Below are 27,782 nucleotides of genomic sequence, written 5' to 3'. Positions count from 1 at the left end.
TTTATTATTACCCCTGAATGTATACCAGATAGTGTAGAAAAATGACTGCATCACGTAAGCAGGTAAATAACTGGACCCAATAGATAAATTTAAAAAAAATCTTGGAAGAGTAAAAATTAAATAAATTTAAATTCTTATTATTACCACCTGAATGTATACCGGATACTAGAAAAATGACTACATTGCGTGAGCAGATAAAAAACTGGACCCAACAGATAAATAAAATATAAAAATCTTAGAGGAGTAAAAATTTAGTACAAACTGAATTTTATTATTACCACCTGAATGTATACCGGATACTGTAGAAAAATGACTGCATCGCGTGAGCAGGTAAAAAACTGAACCCAACTGATAAATTAAAAAAAAATCTTTGAAAAGTAAAAATTTAGTAAACACAAATCTTTATTATTACCACCTGAATGTATACCAGATACTTTAGAAAAATGACTGCATCGCGTGAGCAGGTAAATAACTGGACCCAATAGATAAATTTAAAAAAAAATCTTAGAAGAGTAAAAATTAAATTAATTTAAATTCTTATTATTACCACCTGAATGTATACCGGATACTAGAAAAATGACTACATCGCGTGAGCAGATAAAAAACTGGCCCCAACAGTTAAATAAAAAATCTTAGAAGAGTAAAAATTTAGTACAAACTAAATTTTTAGTAATACCACCTGAATGCACACCGGATACTATACAGAAAAATGACTGCATTGCGTGAGCAGGTAAAAAACTGGATCCAACAGATAAATATAATAGAAAATCTTAAAAAACCTGTGCAGCTAACTGATCTTGGTGAAGCACCATTAATAGGTAATAGCCTTTTGCATGGATTCTTTTGAACTAAAGTTTAAAATAACAAACTTCTTACCCCTTCCCCCACTCCCTGACAGTTTACATTGTATTTTCTTGTGATCGTTTCTCATCAGCAGTTGCTTCAAAATGCCAATAAATACTGATTTAAAAAAACAATTCTTTCTATAAAGCAAACAGCAGTGGTTAACAAACTAATTTGTCAAATAGCTACATATGAACAATACAACGGTTGCAAATTTTTGAGAGCAAAATCTATTTATACATTAAATAAACTTCTATCGTAATTTAGATCTTCATTAAATTACGGATACAGTGAATAAAACTCCATTTCGCAATTAATAAAGACTGCATCTTTACTGTATACAGACTTTATAATAAAAAACCAGCATCAACATGGTCAAAAATATTGTTTATTTGGGAGGCACAAGGGTAAAACTCTTTGGTAGACATGTGTGTAAGGTTGAGATCTTCAGGCTAAACCCCTCCACACTGAAACCCGATATTTTAATCGTTCTTACAATTTTCTGTATTTTCCTAACAATTCACCAGTAACAAGTTAATAAATGTCAAGTACCAGCACAGACAAATATAGACATGACCATACTGAGTGGCACGATTGCCTTTACTTGTCGAATCAACCCTGCCTGCACAAAAGTAACCCTCACCCCCTCCCCAAAAAAGAAAAAAGTCAGAAAAAACTACCTTTTAGGAGGACACGAGAATATATATATATATATATATATATATATATATATATATATATATATATATATATATATATATATATATATATATATAATATGGTATGAATATATGAAATATGCAAGTCCTGATAGTTGCCTCATATCTGCAGAGATTGGGGTATCAAAACCCTTCTGCCCAGAAAAAATCACTAGGAATGGCATTTCAATCTTTCCTATAAAATTAAACAAGGAAGAAAGAACCCGAAATTTTTGTACTATTGTTCGGTAGCAAATTAAGATTCATTTAAATATACACTTTAAAAGTAAAGTATATTCAGATACAATAATACATTTTAAATATTCATTTAAGTTAAATTGCCCTATCTTAATTTGTTTCTGAAATATAATGTAAAAATTTCTGGTCCTACCTTCTTGACATTATTGTTAAAATTAACGAGATTCACCCTATTTCTTATCTGTTCACCTATCGCTTTGATTCCAGAACATTCACAGTTCCATTTAATTCCATCAATTCTTCAGTTAATGATTCTGTCCCTCCCCTAAAACCACCTCTGGGGGGATCTTCTTTCGGAGGAAATATATCATCAGTGATTTCCAAGATTGTAAATAGTGGAACCACTGCTGCTGGTCCGCATTCACCAGACATGTTGAATCGCACGAGTTTCCCCGCACAACCTACCCTGCTGTCAACGACCGACCCATTCCCTCACCCAGCAGTCAACAACGGACAGAAATAACATAGCATATAGTATTTTACGCGGACAAAACAAAACGTATAAAATCTTGAATAAAAAATTCAAAGTCCCCTCCCCTTACTCTCCTCTCCTCCAAAAACAACCTGAAAGTTTCATCCCAATCTAACTTGCCAAAACTCCAAATTAAATTTCTCAATATTTAATGAAAGTTACTGACGGTATAAACGAGAAATATTCGTTTAACTTCGGGCTCCAGGTACCTGTAGTATAACATCCCACAACTGTTTTTGAACTGAAGATTACTGATTGGCTGAGAGTCACTGAAATTAACCAATTAGGTATGTCTTTGCATAGAAGGCATGGCTAAATTGCTTTGAACTACGTTTAGTGTATCGTAAAAATCGCTTTCTAGGCAAAATTTCTTCAGCATTCCAAAGAAAGTAGAAAAGCCAGTTAAATGAAACTTTCTAGGATGATGATCTCAAATATCAATTCTGGAAAATGTCTGAAAGTTTCATTTGCTTAGCTCAACTAATATTAGTTATTTTCAATAATAATAACTAACTACTAAAAATTATTACTGATTAAATTAAAAAACCAAAGTAAAAATAAAAATAAAAATATATCAATAAAAATTATTGCTAACATCAAATATCAACCAATACATTATTATTGTATTTATTAAACCCAATATTATTGTATTTCTTAAACGATTACTAATATTAAACCTCTGAAATACAGATGAAAGTTTGTCCAGAAAGCAACTGTTTAAGACAAGATAATGCACCGACTGTGATAGTCTTGGAATAGCCTACCTCTCCATCTGTTGTGAGTATTACACTATGCAGTCCTCCAGCAGCAACGTCAATAACTTGTCCGATTCCAGGTATTTTTTGCGGCCTTTTCTTCTGTTCTACAGATTGGGGCATGCCCAGTTGACCACAGTCATTTTGACCACATGCCAAGGCTACTCCTGTCCCTCTGTTGTGTCTTGATGCTGGTAATTCCACTAAACACGGATTTTTTTTAATATATTGATATATTATTAAAACAAATTGTGTGAGCTAAAGAACTGATAACAAAAACATTAGAGACTATTGAACTTGGACATACTATGAATTAGAAATACCGATGACATTGACAGTGCAGCATTACCCATGTTACTGATTCAAATAGTGCAGCATAATTATATTGCTGATGCATATAGTATGGGATAGAGAAATGATAACAAAGACATCTTAGGATATTCAACCTGAATATATTAAGAATTACAAACACTGACACCATTGACAGTACAGCATTACCCATGTTACTGATTCAAATAGTGCAGCATAATTATGTTGCTTAAAGAAATCTTAAGTTATTTAACTTTGTTTTAGTCAGAATTATAATTACCAATGCCATTGACTGTTCAACATTATTCATGTTGTTGATGCAAATAGTGCAGCACAATTATGTTGCATGAAGAAATCTTAAGTTATTTAACTTTGTTTTAGTCAGAATTATAATTACCAATGCCATTGACTGTTCAACATTATTCATGTTGTTGATGCAAATAGTGCAGCACAATTATGTTGCATGAAGAAATCTTAAGTTATTTAACTTTGTTTTAGTCAGAATTATAATTACCAATGCCATTGACTGTTCAACATTATTCATGTTGTTGATGCAAATAGTGCAGCACAATTATGTTGCATGAAGAAATCTTAAGTTATTTAACTTTGTTTTAGTCAGAATTATAATTACCAATGCCATTGACTGTTCAACATTATTCATGTTGTTGATGCAAATAGTGCAGCACAATTATGTTGCATGAAGAAATCTTAAGTTATTTAACTTGGATTTAGTCAGAATTATAATTACCAATGCCATTGACTGTTCAACATTATTCATGTTGTTGATGCAAATAGTGCAGCACAATTATGTTGCATGAAGAAATCTTAAGTTATTTAACTTTGTTTTAGTCAGAATTATAATTACCAATGCCATTGACTGTTCAACATTATTCATGTTGTTGATGCAAATAGTGCAGCACAATTATGTTGCATGAAGAAATCTTAAGTTATTTAACTTTGTTTTAGTCAGAATTATAATTACCAATGCCATTGACTGTTCAACATTATTCATGTTGTTGATGCAAATAGTGCAGCACAATTATGTTGCATGAAGAAATCTTAAGTTATTCAACTTTGTTTTAGTCAGAATTATAATTACCAATGCCATTGACTGTTCAACATTATTCATGTTGTTGATGCAAATAGTGCAGCACAATTATGTTGCATGAAGAAATCTTAAGTTATTTAACTTTGTTTTAGTCAGAATTATAATTACCAATGCCATTGACTGTTCAACATTATTCATGTTGTTGATGCAAATAGTGCAGCACAATTATGTTGCATGAAGAAATCTTAAGTTATTTAACTTTGTTTTAGTCGGAATTATAATTACCAATGCCATTGACTGTTCAACATTATTCATGTTGTTGATGCAAATAGTGCAGCACAATTATGTTGCATGAAGAAATCTTAAGTTATTTAACTTGGATTTAGTCAGAATTATAATTACCAATGCCATTGACTGTTCAACATTATTCATGTTGTTGATGCAAATAGTGCAGCACAATTATGTTGCATGAAGAAATCTTAAGTTATTTAACTTGGATTTAGTCAGAATTATAATTACCAATGCCATTGACTGTTCAACATTATTCATGTTGCTGATGCAAAATAGTGCAGCACAATTATGTTGCATGAAGAAATCTTAAGTTATTTAACTTGGATTTAGTCAGAATTATAATTACCAATGCCATTGACTGTTCAACATTATTCATGTTGCTGATGCAAAATAGTGCAGCACAATTATGTTGCATGAAGAAATCTTAAGTTATTTAACTTGGATTTAGTCAGAATTATAATTACCAATGCCATTGACTGTTCAACATTATTCATGTTGCTGATGCAAAATAGTGCAGCACAATTATGTTGCATGAAGAAATCTTAAGTTATTTAACTTGGATTTAGTCAGAATTATAATTACCAATGCCATTGACTGTTCAACATTATTCATGTTGCTGATGCAAAATAGTGCAGCACAATTATGTTGCATGAAGAAATCTTAAGTTATTTAACTTGGATTTAGTCAGAATTATAATTACCAATGCCATTGACTGTTCAACATTATTCATGTTGTTGATGCAAATAGTGCAGCACAATTATGTTGCATGAAGAAATCTTAAGTTATTTAACTTGGATTTAGTCAGAATTATAATTACCAATGCCATTGACTGTTCAACATTATTCATGTTGCTGATGCAAAATAGTGCAGCACAATTATGTTGCATGAAGAAATCTTAAGTTATTTAACTTGGATTTAGTCAGAATTATAATTACCAATGCCATTGACTGTTCAACATTATTCATGTTGCTGATGCAAAATAGTGCAGCACAATTATGTTGCATGAAGAAATCTTAAGTTATTTAACTTGGATTTAGTCAGAATTATAATTACCAATGCCATTGACTGTTCAACATTATTCATGTTGCTGATGCAAAATAGTGCAGCACAATTATGTTGCATGAAGAAATCTTAAGTTATTTAACTTGGATTTAGTCAGAATTATAATTACCAATGCCATTGACTGTTCAACATTATTCATGTTGCTGATGCAAAATAGTGCAGCACAATTATGTTGCATGAAGAAATCTTAAGTTATTTAACTTGGATTTAGTCAGAATTATAATTACCAATGCCATTGACTGTTCAACATTATTCATGTTGCTGATGCAAAATAGTGCAGCACAATTATGTTGCATGAAGAAATCTTAAGTTATTTAACTTGGATTTAGTCAGAATTATAATTACCAATGCCATTGACTGTTCAACATTATTCATGTTGCTGATGCAAAATAGTGCAGCACAATTATGTTGCATGAAGAAATCTTAAGTTTTTTAACTTGGATTTAGTCAGAATTATAATTACCAATGCCATTGACTGTTCAACATTATTCATGTTGCTGATGCAAAATAGTGCAGCACAATTATGTTGCATGAAGAAATCTTAAGTTATTTAACTTGGATTTAGTCAGAATTATAATTACCAATGCCATTGACTGTTCAACATTATTCATGTTGTTGATGCAAATTGTGCAGGATAATTATGTTGCTAATACAAATAGTGTGGGATAGGGAACTGACAACAAAGGGATTTTACGTTATTCAACTTGGATTTAGTAAGAATTAAAAATGCCATTGACAGTGCAGCATTACCCAGCGAAACTAGACAAATTCACAACAAGACAAGCGACCATCATACTTTCTTCAAAGCAGAAAACAAAACCAGGTGGCGCTTAAAGTATTTCCTGTTAGTTTTTCTCTTCTGTTAGCAAAATTCTAATTAGTTTAATCCTGTACATTCCCTGATTGTACAGATATGACAGAAAAAATCCCAAAGAAGAAAATAAAAATAAGACATAACCTAAAAAGGAAGAAAAGTACCCAAAAAAAGAAACAGCTGCCTCCTTTACGTGAATGTGACGAAGGCACACCCTTAGATAATTACCAAACATAAAAAAAAAACTAGAAATAACACAACATCATTAATATTACCTAAGGCAGGCGAGGTTATGATTAAAACACAAATATCTAACAAAACAAAATGATATAATATATTCTACAACATACAGCCCAAGCTAATATTTAGACCTAAAAACGCTATCTTTGAGGAATCCCAACTTAATTTAAAGACAATTTAATAATTTAAAGGCACATTAGTATCAAGTTTGAACCAACAGTAACGTGGAATTCTTGTTTTACTTGAGAAAGAGGCGTTTTCATTGGCTGTCAGTGAAGCTTTGACTAAAGGCATAAAAAATCATTTCCTTTCCCCTTTCAATAGTTTACGTCAGTAAAAAACGCCACCGATTAGTTGAAAGTGATGTAAGGCAATCATTTTCATCCAGTAAAAGCCCATTCCACGGTACTGTTTGTTCAAATTTGAGACAGGTGGTAGCCTACAGTGTTTAATACCCATCATACATGCACATGCGCTTGACAGTGCGCAAGCGCAGCAGTTCAAAACAAAGATACCAGAGGTTACGTTTTAAAATGATCATGATACATATGGACTGTGTTCACCATTCTGCTAAAAGTCAACATCCATCAATGATCAAACAAGCTTTAGGCATAGGTCTTCTAAAATCCAACAACGTTTATATTCTTCTATTATTTCTTTAATTTCTTGGGTTTTTATAATTTCTTCTATAAAATCTTAATCTTTGAAACAATTTGCATGTTCTATACTTTTGAATGCCTCTCAAATGTGCTGTTCCCCCTCCCTCTTCGTTCAAGTAAATTTCTTCCTAGGGCCACGTAACATAATTGGGCAGATTATCCTTGTTATATGTTAATATGTAATATTGGGCAACAAGAACATCTATCCAGTGGACAACTTCAGCTTTATTTACCAGAATGTTTTTATTTTAATACCCTTATTTTAATAAAATTATCTTAATAAAAGCTGTTTTTATTTTAATACCCTTAGCGCTCTAAAGAATAAAACGGTAAAATAAAAACAAGAGCTAAGAGCTCATATGGCACTTGTGACGAGGCAAGAAGAGCTAAGAGCCAAGAGATCATATGGTATGAGCTCTAGCAAAATTCTATAAATCAATAGATTGATTTAAAAAGGAAAATAAGAGGCTTAATGCCGGTCAAGATTTAAAATAAAAGCTCTGAGTCACAAAGTCCTTCTAAATATCAAAACTCATTAAGATCCGATCACCCACTCGTAAGTTATAAATACCTAATTTTTTCTAATTTTTCCTCTCCCTTTTGCTCCCCAGATGGTCGAATCTGGGAAAACGACTTTATCAAGTCAAATTGTGAAGCTCCCTGACACGCCTACCAATTTTCATCGTTTTAGCACGTCCAAAAGCACCAAACTCGCCAAATCACTGAACCCCTCCCCTCAACTCCCCCAAAGAGAGCGAATCCAGTATGGTTCAGTCAATCACGTATCAAGGACATTTGTTTATTCTATCCACCAAGCTTCATCCCGATTCCTACACTCCAAGTGTTTTTCCAAGATTTCCCCCTCCAACTCCCCCCAATGTCAAAAGATCTGGTCGGGATTTGAAATAAGAGCTCTGAGACATGAATTCCTTCTAAATATCAAATTTTATTACGATCCGATCACCTGTTCGTAAAATAAAAATACCCCAATTTTCACGTTTTCCAAGAATTCCGGTTTCCCCCTCCAACTCCCCCGAATGTCCCAGGATCTGATCGGTATTTAAAATTAGAGCTTTAAAGCGCAAGATCCTTCTAAATATCAAATTTGATTAAGATCTGGTCACCCTTTCGTAAGTTACAAATGCCTCAATTTTCAAAATTACCCCCCCCCCCCAACTCCACCAAAGAGAGCAGATCCGGTCCAGTTATGTCAGTCATGTATCTTCGACAGGTTTTGATTCTTCCCATCCAGTTTCATCCTGATCTCACCTCTTAAGTATTTTTTAAGATTTCTGGTTCCCCTCAACTGCCCCCCCCTCCAATTATGCTGGATCCGGTTGAGATTTAAAATAAGAGATCTGAGTTACGAGATCCTTCTAAATATGAAGTTTCATGAAGATCCGATCACTCCTTCGTAAGTTAAAAATACGTAATTTTTTCTTATTTTTCAGAATTACCCCCCCCCCCCCGCAATTGAGCGGATCCGTTCCAATTATGTAAACCACGTATGCAAGATTTCTGCCTATTTTTCCAACCAAGTTTCATCCCAATCCCTCCAATCTAAGCGTTTTCCATCATTTTAGGTTTCCCCACCCAAACTTCCCCCAATGTCACCAGATCCGGTCAGGATTTAAAATAAGAGCTTTGAGACACGATATCCTTCTAAAATCAAATTTCATAGAGATCCAATCACCCGTTCGTAAGTTGAAAATACCTCCTTTTTTCTAATCTTTCAGAATTAACCCCCCCCCCCCCCAACTACCCCAAAGAGAGCGGATCCGTTCTGGTTATGTCAATCAAGTATCTAGGACTCGTGTTTTTTCCCCACCAAGTTTCATCCCGATCCCTCCACTCTAAGTGTTTTCCAAATTTTAGGTTTCCCCCTCCCAACTCCCCCCCCCCCCAATGTCACCAGATCCGGTCGGGTTTAAAATATGAGCTCTGAGCCACGATATCCTTCTAAATATCAAATTTCATTGAGATCCGATCACCCGTTCGTTAGTTAAAAATACCTCATTTTTTTAATTTTTCAGAAATACCCCCCCCCCAACTACCCCAAAGAGAGCGGATCCGTTCCGTTTATGTCAGTCAACTATCTAGGACTTGTGTTTATTTTTCCCACCATGTTTCATCCCGATCCCTCCACTCTAAGTGTTTTCCAAGTTTTAGGTTTCCCCCCTCCAACTCCCCCCAATGTCATCAGACCCGGTCGGGATTTAAAATAAGAGCTCTGAGACACAATATCATTCCAAACATCAAATTTCATTAAGATCCAATCACCCGCTCATAAGTTAAAAATACTTCATTTTTTCTATTTTTTGCGAATTAACCGGGCCCCCACTCCCCCCCAGATGGTCAAATCGGGAAAACGACTATTTCTAATTTAATCTGGTCCGGTCGCTGATACGCTTGCCAAATTTCATCGTCCTAGCTTACCTGGAAGTGCCTAAAGTAGCAAAACCGGGACCGACAGACAGACCGACAGACAGACCGACAGAATTGGCGATTGCTATATGTCACTTGGTTAATACCAAGTGCCATAATTACCCGAATGTTTCAGTGGCCTGTGTAATATTTTTTTTTCGATGATGTAACTGAAGCAATTCCAAATTTTGTACGAACAGGTTTGGCATCTCTATTGTCCTTGAAATTTTCTGGAGGTTTTTCTTCCAGAGAGTTTCTCCTCTGAAGTTTCTCCACCCGGAAAATTTTGTAAAGTTTTCATGCCCCTCCCCCCACCACCTAAAAAAACAATCCTGGATATCACTCTGATCATTCTGAATCTTAAAAAGAGCACTAGAACTTCTGATTACAAATCCGACATGCCCCCTGCATATTTATACGATCACCTTTTCTGAGTAGTGGGACATCTTAACTCAAAAACATAAGAGAAATCAATGAAACTGAACGAAGCAAATAAGCAAAGGACTTACATAGCAAACAATGGGAAAAGTCCATTACTTGTAGTCCTTCTCCCGGGGACTGTTGGGGATTTAAATGGAAGTGGAAATACACTGTAGATTTTTGAAAGTATGTTTCTTTGCGGGGCAGGGCTTGATGCTTCAGTGATTTGTTAGTAGTAGTGGTAGAAGTAATAGTAGAAATTGTATAAGAATAAAGGCGTGACTCACTGTAGATTTTGACAAAAAAAAAACGCTTCTTTACTAAAAAAAAAAACGTTAGATAGGTAAATGGAATAATAGTGCAACGAATATTGTTAAAAACAAATTCACAAACGGGCATTGAAGCACCAAGAATATCAAAATAATTCTGTTTTGCCCCCCCCCTTCCATAGACCTTGCCATGCTCAGTATTCTAACGACTTAGGCCACTCTAAGGTCTACTTAATGCTCGCTCCAGCTGAAACTGTGTTTGTTCTGTGACAACGTAGTATTATTAGAAAAAACGGTGGATGCAGTGAAGATGTTAAAAGTAGAATAGTCAAGGCACCACGTGTTTTTTCACATTTGAAAAAAGTTTGGAAGAATAGGAAGGTAAAGTCTGCAAACCAAGATTAGAATATTGGAAGCTACAGTGATGACACTTGTGAAAGTATGGTTCTGATACGTGGGCACTCCAAAACATTGAGGAGGATTTGTTATACGTTTTCCAGAGGAACTGTCTACGGATTGTTTTGGGTACTCGTGTGACTGGCCAAATAACAAAACCTGCATGAAAAATGTAGTTCACTTCTGCTTCCTATGGCTATAATAAAAGAAAAATTGAGATGGCTAGAGCACATTCTGCAGATGAAGGATTATGGGTTACCAAAGGCCATCCTCTTCAGCCAACCGCCTAGGGACAAACAAAAACAGGTCGTCCTCAAATGGGATGGGAGAAGGTCGTGAGGAAAGATTTAAGAGAAATTGAAACTTCCAAGGGGTGTGAAGAGGGATTCTTTGAACATATTGGGATGGAGGAAGAACATGCGTAGCTGTGTTGATCTCAGATGGCTTGATGCTGCAGTGAGTTTTTAGTAGTAGTAGTAGAAGTAATAGTAGAAATTGTATAAGAATAAAGGTGTGACTCACTGTAGATTTTGAAAAAAAAAAACGCTTCTTTACTAAAAAATAACGTTACTCACGTTTCTTAGAAAGCTCTTCTACTTTTTCATGCTCAGCAACAGGTTTCTTTTTCAGCACTTTCTGCTTTTTGGGAGGAGATGGGGCAGTTTGTTCTTCTGGTTTCCTTTTAGATAGGGTCTTGGATTTTTTTAACACTTCCATTGGCTTGGCTGCTTTTTTTACTTTTGGTTTTACAGTGGTAATACTTCTTTTTACTTGAAGAGTCTTCAGTGGCTTTGGTGGAGTGGATTGAGACCGTCGCTTTTTCTGCTGGGATTCTTCATTAGAAGAAGCTGCAACACTTGCAGATCGCTTTTTTGGTCCTCTTGTGACACTCACATCCTTGGTTACCTTATTGGTTCCGTTCTTAGTTGTAGATCTTTGCTTCTCATTTTTAGTAGTTCTAGTTGATGTTGACTTAGCTGAAGAAACAACAGATCTAGCTCTCTGGAAAAGAATAATAATTATCATATAGGCTTTATCTGAAACCAGGTTTAGTAATTCGTTTCTGCAAGGTCACCCAGGGTATTTCAGGTCTACATATAGTGGTAAACTAATAATAGTCGAAGTCTTTTTCTGATGCCTTTCACTCAATGACATCTTGAGTGAAATGTTCGTTGGCATCACTTGTAACTAACCTACATACAGTGTGATATCACATACTATGCATAATATGTGTTAATTCAAATAAACTGGAATTATTGAGGTGGAAAGGCATATCAAGGTGATGTTGCCATCCATGAGGAGAAATTTTTCATCCAAAAGCTTCTTACTTTTGATGTACTTAATGTTTAATGGATATATTCGTCAAGGCAACATCAAATAGCACCTTTGTGATAAGACCAAAACTATCTTCAGTGATTTAATGCTGTGCGAACTAATCCTCAATATCCCACCTCTACCTATTAGCACACACATCATTAAAGAAACCAAAATTCTGGTTTTCCAAGAACAAACTTGCAAGGAAAGAAGATTTTCACAGAAGAGCAGTGGCGTTTCTAAATGTAAATTTCAAAATGTAGCAGGGAGGCGATTTTGTTGTTTATGTCCAATTTTTGCCAATTAAAATACTAAAAGAAAACTAACAAAACTATCCTGTATCAAAGGTATTTTCAAAATCCAGGGGGGGGGGCAATTTTAACCCACCCATGGAAAAGAGGTTAATTTGCATTCCCTAGGAAAAATGTTCAAAATCCACCCACTCACAATCTAGAAACTAGTAGGTAAAAGCAAAGGTCATAGGTAACTAATCAGGATTGGGAAAATTCTCAAAAATTGAACCATTATCAGAATTGTTCAGTTTTTATTATTAAGGCGCAAATTTTGGGCTAAACTCATGAAGTTGGGTGGGATTTAGGGTAATGTTTTCACCAACAAAATTGTTATTAAAGATTTTCAATTTGTCATCTGGCTTCATTTTAGCTCTATTCATACCTGAAAACTGTGATTTTCTTTTGATTTTTATGCAGCTGTTGCAATTTTTTTATAGTGTAAAATTTCTCCTTGTTGCCATACTTAATCATGAAAACAAATAAACAGAAATTTTTTATGTTTACACAAAAAGCCAAACAAAACGACTGTACCACCCAATTTACAACTTCTATCGTATAGTATCACCTGTAGCACATAATCAAACCACCAACAAAATTAAAATGCCTGAAAGTACCAGGGACATGAAATAAAAACATTTTGTTCCATCTGGCTCCATCTTAGCCCTATTCATACCTGAAAACCAAATTTTTCTTTTTGATGATACAAAACATTAAAGGTCAGAACTTATGTGCAATTTACAGTGTTTTCAAACCTTACCATAAAATAAAATATGTGGAAACTAATTTGGTAAATTCAATAACGCTTTTTGCACTTAAAAATTAAAGATATTGTAGGAACCCACAAAAAATCAGATAGAAAAGACATATCTTGTGTTTTCCATTACACGTATTTCATGCTAATTCTGCATAAGGGTAGTCTAATTGCCAACCATATCATCAAGCCAACCATATCATCAAGCCAAACAGGTTAGGGGGATAAATACAAGTTCTTTTTGTTACATGTGGATGTATCATGTCTGTATTTCTTGTCTTGGTTTCTGAATCAAAATACTCAATTTAACATTAACACTTAATGTGATACAACTTAAGTAAAAAAAAGTGACACTTTTCAAATATATATTTGGAAGGAATAAATGCAACAAAATAGGATAGTTGGTCTTTCAAAACGATGTTCTTTTAGGTAAGTCAACAACTAATAATTCAAGGCGCTGAATAATCTTACTAATAAACAAATCGATACATAGCTTAGATTTCTAGCTATTCAATGATATATACACCTATTCCTATTTGTTAACTGAAATAAAAATTTAAAATCCTTAGTTTTTTGAAAATTGAATTTACAGTTTTTTAGAATATTTTAAGATGTTTATAGTTGTGTAAGTTTCCAATTAACCAATTTAAAGAATTAGATTCCATTTTTAGAGTTCTTGGTGCTTCAACAAGAACTCATGCCAATGTATATTAACAATCAAAAAAGGAAATGCTACTGGAAGCCAGAATGGAAATGCTACTGAAGGTACAACTCAATTAAACAACGGGGTAAAACTGTTTTATACAAATTGTGATGTGACTGTTCCAAAATTCCCAGAATTTAGCCACTGCAATTCAGATTTGGATTTATCAATTCTTGTCCCTAGAAAAGATCAGAAATGTCAGCGTGAGCAGCTTAATCTGTTGTACACAATGCTGGTTGTTTATCTTCAAAATGGGACGAGTTTGTTGTGCTTGTTCAAAGCCAAAAACCCTATATAATAGCTGTGACTGAAGTTCTACCAACAAACTGTATTGATCCCTCTTTTCATTTTCAGCAATTAAGTGATTGTGATTAAATATGTAATATAAATTATGGATAAGGTGTCAGTGTTTATGTATGTTCTTCCCTGGGGTTTAAATACAATGAAGTTGATTTTGAATAAAAGAATCAAGGGTATGAGGTTGTTGGTTTGGAGTTGAGAAATTTAAGTTTTTCTCAGAATCTTCATTTTGTTGTTATTTATCATAGGCCTTCACAGAGTGTTGATTGGTATTGATTGGTGATCACTTAGTAAAACATGCTCTGATACAACTTTTGGGCAAGGGTTAGTTCAAACAGTGGATGATAGTTTCCATTATCAACATGTTACTGAGCCTACCAGGTTCCGTATTGGATCAAATCCATCTATTTTAGACCTTGTAATAACTAAGCACCCATCCGACCCAGATAGACGTGAATTTTACCCCTATAGGCAAAAGTGATTACATGATATTGTTTTTATATGTTAACGTGAATATTCTGTTAAATCCTAAGCCAAAATCGTCTATAGTGTTCTAGAGGTAGGTGTGATGAGTTTAGTGAGTTTTTACATTCTATTGATATGGTTAGTAAACTACACCAGTGTATCAGGGACGTGGACACATCATATGATTTTATCTGTAATGTAGTATTAGAGGGTTGTAAAAATTTATTCCAAGGTCCTGTGTTAGTGGGGGGGGGGGGTAAAAAACGTAGGAGCCTACCAAATTTTGTCCTGGATACAATATCCATATAAAAAATAAACTTTGGAGAAATTATCTGTTGGTTAAGGATGATAAATCTTGGTGTGCTTATAAAAGAGCAAGAAACGTTGCAACTATTGCTCTGTGATCACATGCTGAGTCAGTAAAGTCATCTATCATTGATTCCCTGAAGGGCTGTCCAAAGAGATATTGGACAGCTTTTCCTGTGAGATGCTAATGGATAGGGGAAATAATGACCAATATTCATCTACAATCTTTGGTGATCCAGTCACTGGTGAATCTATTGATGATGCCAGGAAAAAAGCAGCTATTCTTAATGAAACTTTTCCATCTTTTTTGTAAATCCTGCAGCTCAAGTGCGACCTAATTCCATGCTGGTAGGTCCTTTACTACAAGATGAGTTGGAGTCTGATGATCCAGAGATTGTGCCTGAAGATGTTGACAAGATTATACAAAATCTTTCTGTTGATAAGGCCCCTGATATTGATGGTGTTTCAAATGGTGTCATGCGTGAGTTGGCTTCTTGCTCAACCAGTCCTCCTGCTTATCTTTTTAATCTTTATTTAGATTCTGATATATGCCCTGTTGCATGGAAAAAGGAAGACCTCTTCATAAAGGTGGACTAAAATCAGTTTTTAGTAATTATTGACCTATTTCAAACACTTCAATTTGTTCTTGAGTCATAGAAAAAGCAATTGTTGATTAGGTCCAAGATTATTTAAAAAAAAAAAATAACCTGTTGCATGTAGCACAACATGGTCTTAGGAAAAACAGGTCTTGTAATACTCAGCTAATGGAGGTAATTAATGATTTTCAAATGATGGCTGACTTGGGTCAAAAGTTTGATTGTGTTTATGTTGGTTTTTGTAAGGCATTTGACAAGGTATCAATACCTCTACTGTTGAAAAACATGCCAAAAGTATAGGAAGGGATTGAGAACTCTGGCTTGGATTACAGATTACCTAACACATAGGTCACAGAATGTTAGAGTTAGCAAAGCCTTTGCTAACCAGTGTAGTGTATTGATTGGAGTTCCTTAGGGTAGTTGCTTAAGACCAGTTCTGTTATGTATATTTATAAATGACTTGCCACAGGTAATTCAAAATAGTAAAATAAAAACGTGGGCCAATGATGTAAAGCTTTACAAGGGAAAATCTTCCCCAGATGATGTGGCTCTTTACAAGGTGATTTAAGTGCATTGGTTAATTGGTGCAACTGAAATTCAATAACTATTAATCAGGGAAAATGTCATGTAGAGAATTATCTAGTGAATACTGTAGCATACCAGTATTCTATTAATGAAGTTTTAATACATTCTGTTGATTCTATTAGGGACCTTGGTATTGTTTTTGATAATCAGTTGCGGCTTGGTAAACAAGTATTAGCTGTATCACATAAAGCCAATTACGGTTTGCTTTGTATCAGAAGAAGGTTTCGAAGGCTGAACCTGCAAAGCTTTACTAAGCTGTATAAGACAATGACAAAATCAATAGTTGAATACTGCATATCTGTGTGGTATCCAACAAGAAAATCTGATTCATGGCTTATTGAAAAAGTACAAAAAAGAGCCTCAAAATTTGTTCCTTATTTGAAGTGCTTGCTTTATGAGCATAGAATAAGATGTTTGAGCCTACCATCTTTGCAATTCAGGAGGGATAGATTGGACTTAGTTAATACATTTCGAATTATTTAAGTTGTTGATAATTTGTCCTTTTGGGATTTCTATCAGTTTAGCTATTATTCACCCATATGGCAAAATTAATTAAAATTGTATTAGAAAAGGGTTTTAAGAAAGGTTAGAAAGGGTCCTTTGGTAATTCTAAAACCCTTTCCAAACACCTTCCAAAAAGGATTCTATTAGTTAAACAATCCATACCCAGGGTTTCAATTCTTATATATTATATTTTGTTTATTGTTGTTTAATGTTTTGTTAACTATTAATTTGTAAGGAGACAAGCCTATGGCTTACTCCACTTTTGTAAAAATGAATAAATAAGATGTAGATAGCAGGGGATGGTTGGGACTGGACTAGTTAAGATTGGCTGACTACAATATAGTATAATCTTTTTTTAACATTTAAACTTCAGCAAAAGCCACACTTACATCCTAACCTGTTTAAACACAATTATTCTGTATATCATTTAAATACTCAAGCCAATCATATACTAAAGCTAACATACCCATTAGATGGACACCTAATCACCACTTCAATAATTAAATCACTGTAAAATCTCTATTATACCGACTAGAAAGTAAATTGTTTCACCATTGTATTGGTCTCAATTTTGTTAATAAGTATGTGGTTAGCCTGAATTCTATTGCCATATATAACACTAACAATTTAAATACACCAACAGTCGCCAGTTGCCTCAAACCACAGGTCACCACATTTAAGTTTGAGTCTAAACCTGGAAAAGGCTGCCAGATCTTTAGCATGGGGTTTTAAACTTAGACCCAAAGTTTCTCAATCATATTTAGAAGTATAATATTAAGAAATCATATTACAGACTGGATCATGACTACATTCAATCTAAGATGACTCTTATAAAGCAGAGCAATTTTATTCAAGTAGGCTAGGATGTAATACTAATTATATTTAAGTATAAACGTTATCAAATAATAGAAAAATATTTTTTTAATTGAAAGTAAGGAGCAAAATTGAAATTCAAAGCAAACTGAAATTATTCTGTATACAAAGGGGTTGCATGCTCCTCAATACCTTGCTCTTCAATCACTTTTAAAAAAGCTTCCTATTCGAATTAACCATCTCTTTCTTTGCATTGAGGAAGGTATTGAGAAGTGGGGCAGCCCCTTCATCAGGTTTGCAAAAAGTTCCAAAGCTGCCAGTAGCAGAATTCCAAAAGCTGCCAACACTTTAGCAGCACAAATTGTGTTTTGGCAGGTTTGCTTTGAGCAAAAAGTATTTTTATACGTAAAAGTTACAAATGTAACTTAGTATAGCTTGCAGTTAGAAATACCAATAGTTTTCTGAATCACAATTAACAACGTAATCTAATTCAGTGGCAAGCTATATACTAGCCATAAATATATACTTCATAATTTTATATGTACCATTTTATCAAAAGTACTTTATCACATTTACTCTAGCAGAGTATAGTATTCAAAGTCTGAAGTATACTTTATATAGCTTATTGCTTTTACTTTACGGATGGAGTTGTGCACTCCAACGCTATTGGTATTATTGAAATAATGCATACCCAAATGCATACTTGATACTTGTTGATCACTATACTTCAACTATAAAAAGCACCATTTGATTTTCTGGGAGATTTTACTGATTGGCAGCCTGGCAGTTACATGCAACATGAAGCTGTGATATTAATCTAATCCCCAAAATAAACTGAAGATTTCTGCTACATTGTAATGTGGCTGTTTTAGGCTACTAATTTTCTATGTTCCAGCCTTGTAACTGTATGTACACCTTAATAGCTAGCCCTTTTAAGATTCCTTCAACTGACAAATAAACTGTTTTGAAAGAATTTGGCTATTAGCGCAAGATTTGGAAAAATATCCACTTTCAGTTGTAGATATGTGGAGTAAGTAAAAACTTGTCCGTGAGGACAAAGGATAGCAACAGCTTAAAAGTAAATTTTCACATAGCAACACTGAAGCTCAGTGATCTTTTAGTTCAAATCAAAAAGTATTTTCAACATAACACCTTAGACTAGATTTACCTTAGATTTATTTGTTGTTTTGTTTTTTTTAAGAAGCAGCAGTATGAGATCACTCACAAAGTGGAATAGTATGTTACTTCTCTAAATGTGTGCTCTGTATTAATTGAATTTGATACTAATCTTTAGGATAACAAATATCTTTGTCTTGAAGTACTAAAGATCAGGATTGCATAATAGTTTTAATGAGACTATAGGACATAATGGTATTCAAAAGCAAGTGGAACGCGGGGCTTTTCAGAGCCAACCTGGTCTACTACTTCACTAATGCAATGAAATTTTAGTTTTTTAGCTCAATCGCTTGTGCAGAAGAAATGCCACTTCTTCATGAATCAAAGTGACGGTCCAAGGCAACTTCAATGAATGACTTACATGTTTCATTAATAGGGGGGCTCTGCCACTGGATAACTAACTCACTGTAAAGAGTGGCAGAAATAACACCATGGCCACAAGCATGTCTGTCCAAAATACTGCCCATACTCTGATAGCAGATTTGCACAATGTTTTGCACATGCAGCACAATAAAAGGTGAAAAAATTTTGGAATGCCATCATAAATTGTTGGCTGCTCAACAAACAAGTAAAGCTTTTGCAATATACTAGGAGAGGAATGCTTAAGATCTGCATTCACTCTAGAAAAATGATCTAACCATGTTTTGTACTGGTCAAAAACTGCATTTCATGGCAAATTTGAAAACCCTCTGAATTTTCAAGATCAGCCAAGAGTCCAAATTGATTTTATTTGCGATTGTCAACTCAGCCAAGCTGGTATCAAATATATTTCCTACAATGGCAGTCCATTTGTCAACTGGGTTGTACCTATCTGTGGCAATAAAAAAGTGTGAATTGACGTTATTCAATTGTTTGTCTAAGAAGTTGCAAAGTTTCAGGGAAGTTACAGCAACTGCCTCACTAGCCATCCCTGCAAAATCTCCCAACTCAGAAACCACATTGTTGTCAATCACCAAACTCATCTATCATGACACTAGGGGTTTCTGGTGTAAAACTATGGGAACTCCATGGAATAAAAAATCTGTTGATAAGGAAGGCACTGATTTCAAGAAGTATGGAAGCAGCTGAGAGTCAACTGGACAATCTACTGACAGTCATTTTCATGACAATTCATTTTGGCAAAGTCATCAATTTATTTTTCAGTACATTCATAGCTTTTCTTGGTAAGGGCTCCACATTTTGGAGTGAAAGGGAAAGGCTAGATATACTTTTGTAAGCACGTTTTGTCAATAATCCCTTCTAAAGTATGAACGAAATTGGCATGTGAGATCTTATTCAAATTATCATCTTGATTGTCACTGAGTAAGGAAAACATCAGAGGGTACTTGTTCCTGAAAGTTTTGATAACTTGTGCTAAGTATGTAGCAAACCTAGTGGTGGAAAAGAAGGATAGTTTCTTGTAACTGACACTTTGTGTCTTGCCAAGGGTTATCATTGCTTCAAAACTTTTTCCATTACCTAATTTTTTTTGTTACTGGTAGATATGAGGTAACAAAGACTTGAGACTCACTGTGACAATTTTTGGGACCTTCCTTAGCCAATTCAAAATGATGCCCTGGATCCCAGTTAAATTTATACCAGGGACAATCACAGAGGTCAATAAGCATCAAAGGATGAGTAGAAATATGAAGTGTAAAATATTGTCCATCCATTGCACCACCTGCAAGCAGCTGGTTGATATCTTTTACTGTCAGAGAGGGATACTCCAAAGCTTTGAGCAGAGGATGTGCAATGTTTAATCCTGTATGCTCACTAATGACTGGCAAGTCCACAGCAAAAGAATCAAGATATCCAGAAAGAAAAAAAATGATACCAATAATCTGGAATGTTTGCCTATTAGACATCGTCTTGTCAGTGATAATAGCAAATGGTGGTTGTCATATCATAGCAGGTAGATTTGTACTGAGGTATCTTTACATTTGGGAGTCAATAAGTTGCCAAAAATGGGAGTAAGACTTGAAACAAACATGGAACTGTGGTTTATTTAACCTATAGGAAGGCCTTTCAAACTATCAATAGTTATATTGCCTTCAGATTGGAGCTGGGAACCATGACCCAGTTTAAGCTGCTGATAAGCATTCAGACCACAGATCAACCCCATTCTGTCGTTTCTATACATAAGCTGAATCTGCTATGGACTTTTTGGCAGAGTCATCTAGCATACTTTGCTTATGAGCTGACAAGTCTAGATGCTGGACTATTTTGATCTTGAGATTTCAGAACTCCCTAAGTTTATTTGAGTCAGTAAAGGTAGTTCAAAGTGAAAAACTGTAAGTGATTGGATTGGTGTTGGTGCAGGTTAAATTGTGGGTCCAAAGCTCAGACTCTTTGTCAAAAATTATAAACTTCAACTGCTTGTCTAAAAGAGTCTGAACTCTTGTTGTTGTTTTGGCACTATGTGTTAATATCACCAAAGCTTTGGAATTGCAAATACTTGATTGTAAATCAAGTATAATACTTGGTTTGATATTTTTTAATATAGAGCTTGATGATGTTGTTCCTTTATTCTGATTTTTTTGTGGAAGAAGTTTTATCAGGCTTATAACTAATGCTAGCTGATCTGACTCTACAGTCACTGCAAAATTGGTGCCATTGGTTCTAGGGATTGGCTGGTGTGGATGGTGGAGGAGGGCTAAGAGATAACTATAAGGTTCACATTGGTAGGCTCTGAGGTGCATAAAGACCTATTGACTGTTGGGTTAACATGACTGTCTGGCTTTTCAATTGATTCATTTCCTGAATCAGGAAGTAAGTCAAGCACAGACAATGTGCACTCAACTGCTGAACTGGGTGGTAGAGTTCAACTAGGTATGCTACCAGAATAAGTGACTGGAAATTTGGTGAAAGCACTAGCAACTGATTGTTCCCCTTTTAATTTGAAAGGCTGGTTAGGGTGGTTTTTGGCAATATAGTCTTTCAATGTGTTATACCAGCCAGATACCTTTGATACCAGATACTTTGGCATATGACAAGCAAAAAAGAAGCTGTGAGAACCTGTGAGAGAATTAGAACAAGGTCTTCAATGGGAACCAATACTTTAAATCAGCTTAGGTAATTTTACTAGGCCATGAAAACTGCAAGGAGTATTACTACTATGTTACCCCACTTTTTGCATGCCTCTCCCCCCCTGATGTGCAAAAATATAGTCCAAATTTTACAAGTCCAATGTATTCTATCACCTGTCACTTGTCTTTGTATGCTATGAAACCAGTTTTGTGGAATCTAACCTAAGTGTTATTCTTGAGTGTGTTTTGTTTGATTAACAAGTACCATTATAAACTCACTATTTGACTATAGTCCCATTTGTTGGAGTTATACAACCCAGAGGCATTCATTCATCAAAGCCTCTTAAAACAATTTATATTTTGTTCAAATTTCATCACCCAATTAAAAAAGCAATTTTTTCTTTTTTTTTTTTTTAATTGTCATCTTTACTTTAAGCTGTAAGCATCACTCTTGTTTAAAACCATGTGCCTGTAAACTGAACCAACTGTGAAAAAATCAAGAACCAGAAAGGCTCATGGGAAGTATATAATTTGGGTTATATATTTGAGCACAGGGGGGAGGGGTTCAGGTAAGGAAAAGTTCCAAATCTGCTGCCTGCCAGTAGCAGAATTTGACAGGCTTCCAAAAGCTGCTGACACTTTAGCAGCACAACTTGTGTTTTGACAGCTTTTCTTTAAGTAAAAAAATTTTTCAAATATAAAAATGGTATTTTCAGACAAAATCTGTCAGCAAATTTGAAAACTGCCAAGTAACATTGCTATTTTGCTACCCTGCTTTTTGCATGATGTTGACAGCCCTTCATATATAGAACAATATGTAAATATTTAACTTATTTTGAGCCTTTTGCAGGGTATGTAAAGTGACAAAATGGTTACCAAGTCTATAGACTTTGCTATTCCTTACTTTTTTGTTAAAACAGATTTAATGCCAAAGAAGCAACATCACTGAAATAAAAAAAATGGAGAAATGCAAAGAAAACATATAAACTGATTCAGGTTATTTATTTAAACATCAGAGGGTGGGCTTATGGTAAAATGAAGTGGTTTTAGGAATAATATAAGTAAGTATTTTTGGATTTTGTAAGTATTTTGAGAATCTTTGTAAGTATGAATAAGGATTTTTTAAAGTTTTTTTTTTACAATTTAATAATATTTCATTTAGAGTGAGTCTAACTTTAGACTAAAACCCCATAAATACTCAAGGCTACTAATCTCATTTCCAAAAGTGCATTACTTTGCCCCTCCCCCTCACAAACTGATGTATACTCCTCTTTATATTCATCAGAAATTATGCTAAACAACTACACATGTGCAAGTAAAACCTTGAATTGGGACTGTTGAGAAGGAAACATGTTAAGAAAACAATTCTTATTTCATAATTTTGACTGGAATTCTACTGTAGCCTACATTACCATGAGCCCCCTAATACACAAATATATAGCCCAAATTATATGGTTTCTATACATTCTTCTGTTTCTTGATTTTGTTGAAGCTGATTCAATTTATTGGTAAACAAGTTGACACAAAGTGATACATGGTAAAATACAAGCAAAATATACAATTTGGGCTTTATATTTGTACATTAGGTGAGTTGGGGGGTTAAGTACAGTTGAATTACAGTCAAATTGTGTTAGCGATAATTTTTCTCCATAGCCTATTTCAAAGAAAGGATTGTTTTCTTAACATCAGAGCCATTCCTAGGGTGGTGGTGAACAGGCAAAATTAATTACAAAGCATTCCTCCTATATCAAATATATGCAAACTAAGCTAAAATGAAAAATTCGATCAAAGTAGGTAACCCCCTAGCCCTAGCACCTGGGAAAGCTGGCCTGGCCCCCTTCCCCCTTGAACAGCCCAGCTTAACATGTTCACTTTTCAACAACCCAATATTTTACAAGCTTTTTGATAGCAGTTTTTGTGAACTTAAATTTTAAGCTTGTGCTAACCTATGATAGCCTAAGTAGTCTGGGTAGGCCTATGCCTGAACAAGGTGGACCCTGCAGCCTTCCTAATCCGAATTTCAGCCTATTGGGAATCAACCTATGAGTAAAGCATACTTTTCAAAATTGATTTTAAATTCCTACAAGAACTACAGAAATTCTAATCACAATTTTAAACTCTTTGAATTTCATACCGTGTTCCTTGCCATTCTTCTTATTCAAGCATTTAAATTTTGGCAAAATTCTTTCTTCAAAAAAATTTGGAAAAGGCAGCGTTGTTCTGAACACTGGAGTAAAAACCTAAGTTATCAGTTGTACTACATTGGCTAAGTACTTTAAGCATTATTGCTGTTTTGGGCGTAATTTACTAAACGAAAAGAGCTGATCGTTCTACTAGATTTTATTTTTCCTGAAGGAAAGCTACTTCAAAGACGCTTAATTTGCCTGTTGAGCCTTAAAGAGAAAGTCAAAAACACGGGCGACTTAACTTGAAAATTCTACAATGAAGAGGCAACCTAAGTTGACATATGATACTGGTTTAGAGACATGGGCACCTCAAAGTCGGATGGGAGGGGGGATCCAGCCCCCGGTCAAATGATGCTCCCTTGTTTTTTATATTTTTGTTTTGATATTTCGATTGTTTGACTAGACCCCGGCGGAGCAAAAAATAGTTGCAGCGGTGCGCCACTGGCACGATCGTTGTTGACTGCAAATAGTTATGTTTTGATCAGTCTTTCTGAAATACTATCTTTAATTTACATAAGATTTGGGCCTATTCACGAGTTCGAAACTTTGCGAGTTGCTGGCTGGATGCTGGTCTTCTTTGCTATTCATCAAGAGAAATGGAAATCTGATAGAGACGAAATGGCTGTGACATTTTAGAACCCTTGTATCAAAGTTGAAATATCTAGTAGCTACGTATTTTTACAGAATTGATAATCAAAATTAATAGTTTTTATCGAGCAACCATCACCATCGAAAAGAAGTGCAACCACTTTACATCACAGCTGAGTTGGTAAGATTAATAATCTCACTAAAATCAATAGTACTCAACTCTTCGCCAAACCTCTGTAAATTCACCTTTTTAAACGACCTAGTCTTTACTTTTTTATTTTATTTCTTTTTATTCGGCCACAAGGTACCGCTCCAACAACTGGGCAATGGTCTGAACAAGGGTATAGAACCACATTGGGATAACTACGGTCCAGATACTTAGAACCAACAAAAATATTATCAATGAGAGTGGCTGAATGACTCGTAACACGTGTTGGAATATTTACTATAAGGAAAAGATCATGAGCAACCATCAAATTAAAAAAATCAAAATTTGCTCGATTCAATGTAAGCAGACCAAAGTTGAAATCACCCATACAAATAAAATCTAAACCTGTCCGAGACACCGCACGCGCAAGTTGATCAAACCCACGTTCAAATTCTTCCCAGCTAGCACTTGGTGGTTTATACACAACACTAATCAAAAATTTACTGCTTCCCATATCTAAATCCTGACTAAAACTTTCAAATTTACCCTCAATCCGAACATCAATATCATTTCTTACTTGGTAAGTCAACGACTTAGAAATCAAACACGCAATTCCCCCTCTATAAACTGACGTCCGGTTTTTAATCTCCAAATTACAATCTGGAAAAGAGTACAATGAGACAGAGTGTTCCTGACTCAAAAACTTTCAAATATACCAATAAAACTAACTTTACCTTGAGAACCAGAGAGAAATTGCAACACATCCTCATAATACATGGTTAGGTGGCAATTCCAGCCACATAAATTCAGTAAATCGGCTTCCGCAGGGTTTAACTGCGAACATTGAACATGAGCACTGTTTCTCAACTGTTTAAATCGAACTTGGTTCATACAAGGCTCAATATCAGTTGCTATTTGTGCCGACAAAACCTGTTCAAAGAGAAAAGGTCGGCTCATTAAATCATCCAGTATAGACGCAGCGAGAGTAAATGAAATCTCGAACCAAAACAAATCTCTCTATAAAAAAAAATAGAAAGGAAGGAAAAATACACATAAAAGCAGAGAAAAAGAAAAGTTGCAAATACAAGCAAAAACATTAAAACAAAATAAACAAATACAAAAAACATTAATCATAACATATGAGACTAAATACAGTCGGTAATAGATCGGATCTTCTTGACTATTGACCGTACACTAGGCTTTGCCAAAATCTGACCCTGACCTGACCAAACATTTCTATGACCATACTTGCCTTTCGCTGCGTTCAAAATGTCGCGGCGACGTTTATTTAGAGACTCCGATACAAAAACACCAGTTGAAGCAAGTTTAGCTTTTGCTTTAAACACTCTACGGGCTACATCTTTGCCAGAAAACGCACTCTTCTATTTCAGAAAATGAACCGTGCACTGAGAAATAAAAGCTTACACGGTGAACCGTTTCATGGATGTTTAATCAATCATGCTAATAGTACAAAGTCATAATCCAACAGTTCGTGGTAAAAGAAGCGATGCGACTCGATTGTAACTAAAACTCTAAGTAACAGAGTCTTGATAACAATAGATACATCAAAAGAATCGAATTTTGATGCTTATTCAGAAAATGTGAAACTTATCAAGTTTAATGGTACCCATCAAAAGTTACAAGCCAATTTTTTTTAATTTTTGAAAAAGATGAGAAATACCCTCAAAACACCAAGTGATCTTAATGAAAGTCACGCCATCATATTCATTATACCAGAGAACACCAATGTAGAGGTTTCAAGCTCCCTTGTACAAAAACGCCGAATTTTGCATTTTGGCCAGAAGAACGATCACGGATGCGTGTTTTTTTTTTTTTTTTTTTTTCGAGGGGGATCATATCGAAGTAGTGATCGTAGAAGATCAGGAGAGGATTCGTTTCATCGGCAATAAAAAATTCTAGTGCACTTCTTAAGTGGTCAAAAATATTGGAGGGCAGCTAGCCCCCCTCCCACGCTCATTTTCTCCCTAAGTGACCTGATCAAAATTCTAAGATAGAATTTTGTTTAGCATGGTCGAAAAATCTAATAAATACGTCTTTGAGGATGGATTAGCCCCCACAGTCCTTGGGGGGGGGAGAGCTGCAAGCTATGACCTTTGTCCATTGCTTAACACATAGTACTGGTTATTGAGAAGTATACATACGTTTTCAGGGGGGATATTTCTGGTGAGGGGAGGGTGGCTACGTGGGTGGATATTTTACTGGAGGAATTTTTCATGGGCGAAGTGAATTTTCCATGGTGGGGTGCCAGATCTCCCAGGATTATTTAAAAACGATCAGAAATTAAACATAAAAACATTTTTTTAAATTGGAATTAAAGAGTAACATTAAAACTTAAAACGAACGAAAATGATTACGCATATGTGGGGAGGGGGGTTCTCTCTCGTCAATACCTTGGTCTTTACACTGCAGTTCGAATTTTGTCCCAATTCTTTAAGAATGACTCCTGAATCACAAAGCCCGTTTAATTATAATAAATAGCTCTTTTAAAAGTACCAAAAAACTAGGTCGTAAGGAGCGAGGTACTGACGAGGGAGCGAACCCCCTCATATACGTAACGATGTCTGTTCGTTTTAAGTTTTTAATGTTGCTCCTTATTTTCAGTCGAAAAAACTTGTTTTTTTGTATTTAATTTCCGATCGTTTCGAAATAATCCTGTAAAATCCGTTGTTTTTTATTTAATACAGGTGAAAATAAAAGTAATGCTGATATAGTTTTTTTTTGTTTGTTTTTTCGTCCTAACAGAACTTATTTCAGAAATTCGATGAACACACGCTGAACTTACAAAAATAATAACCTACAATAATCATAAGGCTTGTACAAACGTAATGCGGGAGCACACACATTTATTACACATGAGACTTAGTTGCATGTGTTGCACCACAGCGGTGACACATGGGTCACAGTTGCTGCAACACTTTCCGGGGCCTTGGCACTGAAGGTCTAGTTCTATTTACGTTTTTATGCTACAACGTTTTGAGAGCACAATGTTTCTCAAATGCTTCTCAAGATCCTATCAGAATGCTTTGACATAGGATCATTTTAGATTTTCTTACAGAATTTGGTTGCAACA

At 34.9% G+C, this 27,782-nt stretch overlaps 1 protein-coding gene across 2 annotated transcripts in view; it reads right to left on the bottom strand.

The window, feature by feature from the left end:
- LOC136032294 (regulator of chromosome condensation-like) overlaps nucleotides 1-24,014 on the bottom strand; it is a 61,460-nt gene extending 37,446 nt beyond the window's left edge. The window contains exons 1-3 of one of the 2 annotated variants that reach the window (XM_065712568.1): nucleotides 23,904-24,014; nucleotides 11,534-11,960; nucleotides 3,036-3,229 (exon numbers count right to left, since the gene is read on the bottom strand). In XM_065712568.1, the coding sequence (XP_065568640.1) occupies nucleotides 3,036-3,229; nucleotides 11,534-11,960; nucleotides 23,904-23,918 (636 nt within the window). In that variant the 5' untranslated portion in view covers nucleotides 23,919-24,014. Of the gene's footprint in view, nucleotides 1-3,035; nucleotides 3,230-11,533; nucleotides 11,961-23,877 lie in introns of both variants that reach the window. The other variant, XM_065712567.1, reaches the window with a different exon arrangement.
- Between the last annotated feature and the right edge of the window lie 3,768 nt (nucleotides 24,015-27,782).

This window comes from Artemia franciscana, chromosome 10, assembly GCF_032884065.1.
Source record: "Artemia franciscana chromosome 10, ASM3288406v1, whole genome shotgun sequence".
Taxonomy (NCBI): domain Eukaryota; kingdom Metazoa; phylum Arthropoda; class Branchiopoda; order Anostraca; family Artemiidae; genus Artemia; species Artemia franciscana.
This window is presented reverse-complemented; position numbering and strand designations above follow the sequence as displayed.